This window comes from Mizuhopecten yessoensis, unplaced genomic scaffold (genome assembly GCF_002113885.1).
Source record: "Mizuhopecten yessoensis strain PY_sf001 unplaced genomic scaffold, ASM211388v2 scaffold4121, whole genome shotgun sequence".
Classification (NCBI taxonomy): Eukaryota; Metazoa; Mollusca; class Bivalvia; order Pectinida; family Pectinidae; genus Mizuhopecten; species Mizuhopecten yessoensis.
Window position 1 is genome coordinate 2371127 of NW_018405386.1, and position 11388 is coordinate 2382514.

The 11388-nt window shown below is 35.2% G+C and overlaps 1 protein-coding gene across 1 annotated transcript; it reads left to right on the plus strand.

The window, feature by feature from the left end:
- Positions 1-1740: 1740 nt before the first annotated feature.
- LOC110448609 (leucine-rich repeat-containing protein C10orf11 homolog) lies at positions 1741-8514 on the plus strand. The gene is made up of 6 exons (XM_021494951.1): positions 1741-1875; positions 2862-2962; positions 3767-3893; positions 4413-4552; positions 5194-5405; positions 6606-8514. The coding sequence occupies exons 1-6, from the start codon at positions 1780-1782 to the stop codon at positions 6683-6685; spliced, it is 756 nt and encodes a 251-aa protein (XP_021350626.1). The 5' UTR covers positions 1741-1779; the 3' UTR covers positions 6686-8514.
- Positions 8515-11388: the final 2874 nt, after the last annotated feature.

Sequence of the window (11388 nt, forward strand, 5' to 3'; positions counted from 1 at the left end):
TGGGGTTCGTATAGGAACAAAAAGTCTGTAACGTTGCATGTAGGAGAAAAAAGGAGGGATACTAAAACGGTTGATATTTCTTGTATAAAAGACACCCATTTCAATGTTTCTTCACTAAGTAATCTTTCATAAAATTTTCATCGGCAGAGGTACCTGCCAATACCTACACACCCTAAATGACCCCTCGTTACCAAACTGAGTTCGTGCTAACCTCTCGTCCAATGAAAATGCACTTGGTCACATGCATATACAACGAGCTCGATCTTCATGCATGTGCAAAAAAAGAGGAGAGCAAATTTGCAAAAGATATGTCTCCCGTTGTAGAGTGTTACATTTCCTATATACTCTCTGTTGTAGAAGGGGTCCCTCACGTGATTAGGTGGGATTCTTTTCCTAATGTATATCTCCGTTGTAGAATGACCCTCCCCTCCTATTATAGAGCCCTATACCTGATATTTACCCGATACATTATGTATACCTCCGGCTTAGGATTGTGATCTAAATTACACCTAATATTTATCTCCTGTTGTAGAATGCGACCCTCGCGTTGTAAAGAGTGACCATGACTCTTTCATGTGAAATTTAAGAAAGATCCATTCAGTCCGTCCAGAGAAATAGCGCTTACACAATTTAACATTCAAATTCAAGATGACTGCCATCTTGGCTATCCATTCAGTATCAAAATTGATTTGCATAACAATGGACCTAATAGGGAACCCTCCTATGTAATTTGAGAAAGATCCCTCCAGTATTTTCTGAAAATCAGCACTAACAAACGCTACCACTAAAATTCAAGATGGCTGCCTGTCGGCCATCTTGGTGTTGTGATTAGTCCCAAAACTCGATATGCATAGATGAGGACCATGTGGTACCTTCATCTGAAATTTGAGAAAGATCCCTCGAGTACTGGCTGAGGAAAAACTTAACTCCAATTCAAGATGAGTGTCTGTCGGTTAACAAGAAATGTTCAAGGACGGACGGACCACGGACGGACCACGGACGAAGGGTGATTTGAATAGGCCACAATCTCATGATGGTGAGTTAAAAATATTATTTGTTTCTTGTTACCCTTTTTTGTGCCTTTTTTACCCAAAACTTTTTATTGTAATTTTCAAGGAAGCACTGTTAAAGTCATGATCACTCTCCTAAATAACCCTTCTAAAAATATTTGTCTAAAAACGATCTTTTCACTTGGTTATCTTTAAGCAAGATTTCTCCACCTGTCAATCAGTATGAATTACAATTAGGTACAGATAAATACTGACTTAAACAATACGATCCAATGGTTCTCACGGGAAAACAAAACAATCGATATCAGCTTCTACGATTATGAATTTAATACCAAAACGAGTTACAGGCAAAAGTACAAGTATTTTTTATCTTCTATATCAAAAGGATCCTAGAAGTTTATAATGTCGTTAAAACGGTGATTAACCTGAACAGCTTTTTGAAAACTCACCTTAGGTACCACCCAACTGTTTTAATTTAATAGCATATAGAATGTTATACAAACTATAGAGGCTACTAAAATACTAATTAGCACCTATACTCTGATTGTTCTCTGAAGGTTTTTTAACCATATCTTTATGACAATCTTTTAATTTTTTAGAACATATTTGAATATTCTAAAAAAAAAATCAATTTGATGTAGGGAGGTAGATGTCCTTCACATATAACGCATTTCAGTTTTGTATGAAGCATGTCGTACCAGCATGGTAAGTAGAACTTTTGACATAACCACGTGATATTACTAGACATTTTCATCACGTGATTCACAACATGGCGGACGAAGCGGATGATAAACAACCCAACGGGTCTGAAGAAACAGAGGAAAATGGCGCAGAGGAAGATGAAATGACCTTCGTGGATGGTCAGGTAAATGTTTCAGACAATGTGTTCTTCTTCTCTTTGTGAAACAAAGGGTTTTTGCGTTTCGAATGGGCCTTGTCAAATATCCGTTACCTCGACCGTATCAGTAACTAGATTTGTCAACTTTCTGTTTGCATGTAATGCAGTACACATAGACCATTGTTCCCAGTTTCGATACAGACGCTTATCACAGAATTCTGTGCTCTAGCTGGAGTGTATTAGTCTAATGTCATCATTAAAGATTTAAACACGTTTTATAAAAAGCTGATGGTCCGTTATGAAAAATTCGATGAAATATATATGCGAGACATAGATACAATATTAGCCTGTATTCTAAATGCTAGCGTTAGGCTACAGATGTGTTTGTATACAATGAAAAACTTCCTGTTTACAGGTCAGGTGATACAATACAATAATGACCATGAACATAATTCACTCATTACCTAAAATTTAAAAACTAACTGATCATTTAAAGTGAAGAAAATTGTTCTGGAGACCTATATATACAATATTTATTGGGTTTTATTTGAAATTCCTCATATTATTAGTGTAAATTTACTGTTAGGTATGATATTATATATTACATATAGATGTCATTGACCTTTTATGACACTTAACATACTTGCCGTCCTTTCCAATTCTTCCTGATGGAGAGGAATTGTGTTTGAATTAATCTAAAAAGGTTAAAACAGTCAATTAGAATATACCTCTATTTGGCAAAATATAAGTGACAGCTATTAATTACATGGCATTAAAATGAATATGCAATAATTTTATTTAATTTGAGGAAAAAGCTAGCTGAATAAATAAGAAATCTGCTGATAATTCAAAATAAAAAATGAGCTTAAAACCACCCAGGAATCTCCCTCTAAAATAGCTATAGGACTTTCCTAGAAGACCCCAAATAATCTATTGTAACAGTTCTAATTCCTTATCATGAGATCTGAATTAATTCATATGCATCAGGTGTATTTCAAAATCAAATGTTTCAGCTGGCATTCATAGGACATGATGCAGAGGAAATTCCCCAGAAGCTAATCGCTGATTACGCTGGCATCACACGCAGATTAGATCTGAGTTTCAACCAACTACGGTAAGATCGTTGTTTTATTCTTGTGAACTAAAAATCAGTTATGATTGTATTAGCATACTGGGGTGTTTTTAATAACACATCAAATATTTGGCTGAATTTAATTGTACATAGGATTAAGGTCGACTTCTAGCTTCGAGCTAGAGGGAATTTCCCTTTAGCTCAGGGTAGAGCGTTCGACTAGGCACCTAGGAATCGTGGGTTTTATCCTCATTGGGAGAACACTATTCTCTTTCCTGTTACAAATATATATATATTAAATTTCTTTCAATAAGATATATAAGTTAACCATCAGAAGCAGATTCTAATAATATTGATGATCTTCACTCATATACAATTTGATCATAAACAAAGTAATCTCTCAAACTGTTTACCTCTATCACAGAATTAGATTACGGTATGCTATCTAAGTCTGTGCCTCTCCTTCCGAAGAAGCAAGATGGATTAACTTTAATCAATTGTTGACTTCCGCCCTTGAAGAAGGCCAAGAGGCCGAAATATTGTAATTTAGAGTGACATTTATTCAATTATTTATATTTTTCCCCCCTTTAGAAATCATCTGTTCTTTATAATCTCTCAAAGTTCTTGTAATCCTGTGATCTTGTTTCTTTTTGAAAGTTTAAATATATTGACTCAAAGTAATGAATACCACTGTAGCAGTTGAATGTACAGAAAACGTATGTAACATGACTGTTTAGATTTTCAGAGAAGATATTTTGAAAGTTTTGTTCTAAACTGTTCAAGTCTTTGATATTATAGAAAATTTAAAAAAAAAAGAAAAAAATGTTTATGTTTGTTTTTTTGTAGGTCTCTGGGTGGAGTTGAAGAATTTGTCAATCTGGAAGAATTAATACTTGACAATAATTGTTTTGATGAACACTTACAATTTCCAAGGATGGAGAGCTTACATACTGTCACAATAAATAAAAATAAAGTATCCTTTCAAAATAGAAATAGAAAAAGTGTCAATTGTCAGATTCTGCCAAATGTTTGTAAGCGGAGGGTACTGTGAGTGTTTGTATCCACTCCATGTGCACTGTATGAATTGATGGGCTGTTGTACCAGGACAGCCTGGGTCAAATCATGTTGACCCAGGCTTGTAATCATGACACGTATGACATGTGGATGTTTTGCAACCAATATTTTTTTCAGAAAATTTGTTCTTCTAAAATAAGTTTTTCATGCAGAACTTTTATCTAGTATAACAAACGGATTGGAAATGAGACATGATGCATGACATATATTTTACATTTTCTCAAACAGAAAAAGGATTGATGGATGAAAATTGTCTTCATTTAAATTGCAAGAACCTGAACCTAAAAGACACCTGTTAAAAACACCTCAGGTAAAAGTGTATTTGATGTACAAGTGCTAGTGTAAGTGATATGAGATAAACATTTATACTAGTAATAACTATTTATCAAAGAAACTGTTTCCTTAATACTTTCATCAGATTAGTAATTTAAATAGTTTACTTGAAAATCTTGCCTCCAACCTTCCTGCTCTGAGATACCTCAGTCTCCTTGGAAACATTGCATGTCCAAACCAGTTATCTGACCATGAGAAGGATGAAGAAGACTATAGAAGATACAGGTAAGAAAAACTCTGAAGCTATCAGCAAACTGATTTCTCTCAGATGAAGTGCTTCTTTGAGGCTCAGATAAGCTTAGCCCGAGTTTCCTCTGGCCCTGACACCAGACTTAGACATTTTGACAGATAGATGTCTGGTGTGGGACATCTATCTGTCTAAATGTCTAAGTCTGGTGTCAGGGCCAGAGGAGACTCGGGCTTAGGTAAGCTAGTGTGTAAACTTAAAAAATATGCTGAAATGCACTTACTCCAAGGCTTACAGACCCATTAGATACAGTAGTCTATATTCTTCAAGTTATGGAACAGTATGTTGAAAATGTACCCCAAACCTTATGAGAAATATTGATCTTGATATTGCCCAATTTATCCTTTACCTTTATAAAGGTTGTTTAGAGTTTGGTTACTAAAAAACGCAATTGGGCAATTACCATTGGTTTTTGACCAATAATCATATGTAGTTTAACTAATTCACCCCTGAAGACACATTTGAACTCTTCCAATTCAAAGGTTGGAATGGTTCATTATGAAATTTCAGGGGTGACTTGTTAATACAAAAAGATGTCATTTATACAAACCATATTCTATTTTCCCTAATGATTGTTTATTCATTTTTCTTTATTTAAAATTTCAAAATTTATCTACAGATTTTATGTCCTGTATCGTTTAAACAATTTGAAATTCCTGGATTCAACACCTGTAAAAGCTGATGAGTTGGCTGAAGCGAAGCGAGTTGGCCCGTTTATGGAGATTATCAAGGGGACAGACGAGACAATGGTAGAAGGTGGAAAAGATGAGGAGGATCCTGATGGGTACACTCCCCTTCCTGACTCTCACAGAAAAGTCGACGACCACAAAGGTAAGTGTTATACAGGGCCAGATATAAGAGTAAACCATTACAAACTGAACACCACTGATAGCTGTGTTCAGTGTAAACGTTTACAAACTGAACACCACTGGGAGCAGTGATTAGTGTAAACCTTTATAAACTGAACACCACTGGGACCCATGTTTAGTGTAAACCATTACAAACTGAACACCACTGATAGCTGTGTTCAGTGTAAACGTTTACAAACTGAACACCACTGGGAGCAATGATTAGTGTAAACCTTTATAAACTGAACACCACTGGGACCCATGTTTAGTGTAAACCATTACAAACTGAACACCACTGATAGCTGTGTTCAGTGTAAACGTTTACAAACTGAACACCACTGCGAGCAGTGATTAGTGTAAACCTTTATAAACTGAACACCCCTGGGACCCATGTTTAGTGTAAACCATTACAAACTGAACACCACTGATAGCTGTGTTCAGTGTAAACGTTTAAAAACTGAACACCACTGGGAGCAGTGATTAGTGTAAACCTTTATAAACTGAACACCCCTGGGACCCATGTTTAGTGTAAACCATTACAAACTGAACACCACTGATAGCTGTGTTCAGTGTAAACGTTTACAAACTGAACACCACTGGTAGCTGTGTTCAGTATAAACCTTTACACACTGAACACCACGGGTAGCTGTGTTCAGTGTAAACCTTTACAAACTGAAAACCAATGGTAGCTGTGTTTAGTGTAAACCTTTACACACTGAACACCACTGGGAGCTGTGTTTAGTGTAAATATTAACAAACGAAACACCACTGGTAGCTGTGTTCAGTGTAAACCTTTACAAACTGAACACCACTGGTAGCTGTGTTTAGTGTAAACCTTTACACACTGAACACCACTGGGACCCATGTTTAGTGTAAACCTTTACACACTGAACACTGCTGGGATCACTGTTTAGTGTAAACCTTTACAAACCCAACACCACTGGGACTGGTGTTCAGGTTCTAGCCGTACACCACTAAGGGGAGGTAATCAGTTAATATACCAGTATTTAAATATAGATTATAAGAGCCAATACAGTTTTTAAAATGCATTTGTAAAGTGGAATAGCTCTCATAAATGACATTTTGAAGTATAGGCGTTGAACTGTATTATCCAAATGTTTTATTTGGAGGAGAATTTGTTTCCGAGTTCAAACTAATAGCTTAACATAATGGGTTTTTTCAGGTTCTTATGGCAAGAGTAAATATGTGTATTATGGGAGACATTCTGAAGGGAACCGGTTCATTCGCAACAATGACTTGTAGTCTAAAATGACGACAACAACGACAGAAATTGCGGCGCCAAGACATTAGCATTAGCAGAACAACGCCCCGTTGTTAGAGTTGACTTAACATTCCAAAGAGTCAGAACAATAAAAGACTAGTGCCAATGATTAGAGTGACCACACCAATTTCACATTAGTGGTGGATTTAGAGGAGACTCCCTCCTTTCATGACCAAATTGTTTATTTTTGCATGTAAATTTGTATTTATGTGGTACCATAGGGGAGTTGAGGATGATATGTTACAGGCCCCTCGGCTATTTGTGTGCGATAGGGAGTGGAGGATCATGTGACAGTCCCCTGTGTCAAACCTGTATACTACAATGGAATCAAGGAACAAACGTGACAGTCCCCATAGTATATCACTATTTTAGTGAGTTTGGGCTCATATATTAAAATTCCGTTTGGTATCGAGGATCATATGGACATTTACCTGTGGCATACCTTTATACTACAAAGAAATCAAGGATAAAATGTGACTGACAGTTACCTGTGGCATATCTGTACAATAGCGAGTTGAGGGCTATATATCAAAATTCCCTTTGGTATCAAGGATCATATTGACATTCCCCTGTGGTATATCTTTATAAAGTACAAATATATCAAGGATAAATTGTGACAGTCCCCTGTGATATGTCTGTACTATACAGTTTGTAAGTGAGGATCTTATATTACAGCCCTGTGTTGTATATCTATAACTATATACAATAATGGAGACATGGATCATATTGATGAATGTGACAAAAGAAAGTGCAGGTCAAACTGGATTTTTTTTTTAAATTTGTGCTTGAATTGCTATTTTACCATTCATGGTTGGTATGACATTGCTTAGAAGATTATTTGCTTTGAAAGATGAGTGTCTAAATATGATTGATGAGCGAGTTATCAAAGGAAGGTATGCAAAATTATTATATTTATTAATGTAATTCTTGCAAAGCAATTATACAGTTCTGAATTAAGCCATCCTTTTAAATTCAGTATTACAGAACTGTCTCTCTGAAATCAAAATATTCTACTCTTATAATAAAACAGCTTATAATGCTATACTTGCCTTTCCCGTTTTCAAATATATGGGATTGTATTTGATCTTGTATGCCATACCTTTCACCACTGTAGACCATTATGGACCCATTCAGATCCTTATTTCCTTAAGAATTACTGTGTGCATCTCACTCAATGTATCGCAAAACCCCATTTTAATGTCCAAATTTCCCAGGACAATTGGTGGCAGTTTAAAGAGTTTTTTCTGTATTTACCAGGTAATTCCATTAATTTAGCTCACGAAAAGAAATTTCCTCTACTGTTAAATAGTAATATCTGTTATTAATTGTGCAATCACTGTATAAATTCGGGGAAACTTACTTGTGTGATTTTTTTTTAGCAAGCTTCAATTACATTTTTGATGTGTAATCTATTGTTCATCTGTCCATCACATGTCAATTTCTTATTCCGATTTCAATTATCTAGTGATACGTGCGACTGATGGAGCTATTTTGTGGAAATATTTCTGCCCTTCTTTGATATGATACCAGCCTGAAAGGTCGAAGAAAATCACCTGCAGATGTTCCCCTCATAAAACATCTACCCTGGGTAAATCATGTCTTGGTGTCCACTGGGTAAATCTTGTTTAGGTGTTATATGGGTAAAAGATGTATGCAATTTACACTGTACAAATGATGTATGGGATTACAGGGTATACATTTTATTGAAGTTGTATGAATTATTGATAGACTGTACTGTTTGTGTGTGCGTAATTAAAACAAACCCATGAATAAAAGTATTAACTCATTCACCCCTAAAGACACATTTGAGATCTTCCAATTCAAAGGTTGGAATAGTTCATTACAAAATTTCAGGGGTGAATGAGTTAAACGTGGCTTTCTTTTAAAAATTGATAACTTGCATGCATGTAAATTATAGCAGTCTCACCATTTATAACATTGTAGAATCAATCTTTTGGTGAAACAAATTAAGGTAGAGCCATTGACATCCAGATTATATTGCTTCAACTGATAAACATTTGTTATTGCCGAAGGGTAGTGCTGGTGGGGGGGGCAAGAATCAGTTATTGTCTACAAAGAACTCTTAATCTTGTCCGTAACTGCAACAAATGATTCAGTATTGTATGCTGTAATGTTACTGCTGTTTATGCTGTACTAACTATTGCTCATGCTGTAAGTATACAGCTGTTCTTTCTGACTATACTGCTGTTCATAAAAAAATGATTTGTTTACCAACATCTTAAAACATTTGTCTGATTTGTGGTTTTGTGTATTAGGAAGTCAGTTCGACACCAGTATTTATAAACTGTATATTTATTTACCTTTTTTGATAAGCTGCATATATAAACGTAACACTGGGATGATGTCAAAGAAATTAAGTCCAAATTAGAATATTGTTTGATTAATATATAATTTTTGGTACAATATATAAAATTTTGCATGATTTTACATCTGTGTACATTCAGTATTTTACATATTGACATTGGTGTTTTTTTCACGAAGCTTAGATTTAGTTTCACTACAAATGGTAATTTTATTCACATTTGAAATTTTGACTCCAGTCTTAGGCTGTTTGACTATTCTGAGATCAGTCCTGCTAAGTCTGTAGGTCTAAAATGATTATGTGTTAGCTGGTAAGAAAAGGTTTAATTATGGTGGTCTGAGGCTACAAATGTTAGAATCATGTCTTTCAGAACTGCATCTTTACTTTACCTGCAGTCTTCAATGAAAAGGTTGCTTGTCCATGTCCAATTCAACGCAATATATATATATAAATACAAAATTATCATATTTGGAGTACTAGCCTGCATGCTTTGTTTTCATAGTTTCACTAGCCCATATGGACATAAAATCTATTTATCCGGACCCTTGCAATACATCTGTGATCTAGTGAAAGAAAAATTCACAAAAAAATCACATGGAGAAGTTGTAAATGTTTGAAACTACATACTGTATTTGCAATAATTAGCACCCAGCCACGGTGCTTCAAAAATATTTTAAATGGGGGCCACTTCTTAGGATAGTAAAATGTGAGTTGGCTTGAGGTTTGGATATCAAATATTTATTTTCTTCACGGGAAAACCAGCCATGATCACTAGTGTAAGTACTGTAAATCATTGATTGCATTGGCCTGAACAGGTTTGGGAGGTGGAGGGGTTTTATATGATGTCAATCCTCCTGTAAAAGCAGGAGGGGCGTTTACAGGGGGAGGGGCATTAATTACGGCGAATACATTAGTATTTTTCCCAGTGTAAAGAAGTAAAGAGAAGCTGTGAAAGAGTGACTGGTACTTTAAAACTATTTTTTTTATCTGAAGATTTTTTCATGCATCTTTAATGAAACATGTAATCTCCCGGTGATGAATTCACTTTCCTGATGAATGCAATTTTAAATTCATTTCTATTTGAGATTAATTCACTTTCTGCTGCTTGCTTCTTGCAGATTTAAGGATTATCCCTATTAAGTCAGCCTGTTTGCTTATAATTAAGGGCGAAAAAGAAATGGGCCAAAAGTCCTATTTTATTTCATTGTAATTTCTTTGTTAAAGTTATTTCAGTACTTGTGGCAAACAGTACTGGCAACTTCTGTTTTTTCTGACTCATAATTACATCATTGAGAAAACATCTAGAAATGTTTTGGATTTTATTAGAAATTTCAGCAAAAATTGTTTCCTCTTCATAAACTTCAAAATGTTATGCTGCTGTTCATTTTATACCATTTAAAAAAGCTGTTTTATTGCTGTCATTATATTCACATCCAGCATTGCTGTACATTTATTAAATGAAAATGAAATAGGATTTATATTGTACAATGAGATGTTAAAATTAGATTGTATCTGCATTAAAATAAACATTTGCTTTATTTTATAAGAAATATATATTCATGTGTCTTAGTTTTGATTTCTGTGCTTGAACAGTTTAGCCAATAGGACACCATGTTCATTTACACTGTGATAGACGATCAGACAGAGCTGTAAACATTCTCCTTCCGTGATAATTACCTCCCCTTGCACTGCATTATCCTGCAGTATGGTGGCCTATATACATGTACTGTCAAAGTAATAATATCCTCTCATAGTTTTAAAACATGTCTGACTTGGTCATAAACTCGCCTAATTCATTCAGGTACTGAATTGGTCCACTATGTTAGAACAATGTTAGTTTGTGAAATGTCTTGTAAGAATAAACTACCATTAGGGATACAGGGTACCTTGATATTAAGTTATCTCCCCTAACAAGAAACCGCCAATGGTGATATGGTCAGATTGCTACAGTACATTTTCATGTAAAGCATCACATGTGATGAAGCATCCTTGAAGATACATAAGTCATGCAAGTTTAGTATGTACAAGTAGTTACTTAGTAATTGACCTTAAGCAATCTTCTTGAACTGGTCACTGAAGAGGAAAATGTAGGTAGGAACCAGCATCCAAAGCATGGCATGTGATAAGCATCCTTAGATACATAAGCCATGCAAGTTTAGTTGATGTACAACAACTATTTACTTAGTAACTGACCTATACCAATCTTCTTAACCAAAGTACAGATTGGGCCTGACCTTAACCAATCTTATTAACCTGGACAGTCAAGCGTAAAAATGAAGGTCCGAACCAGCATCTGACGCATGGCATGTGATGAGCATACTTAAGATACATAAGCCATGCAAGTTTATAGTTGATGTACAA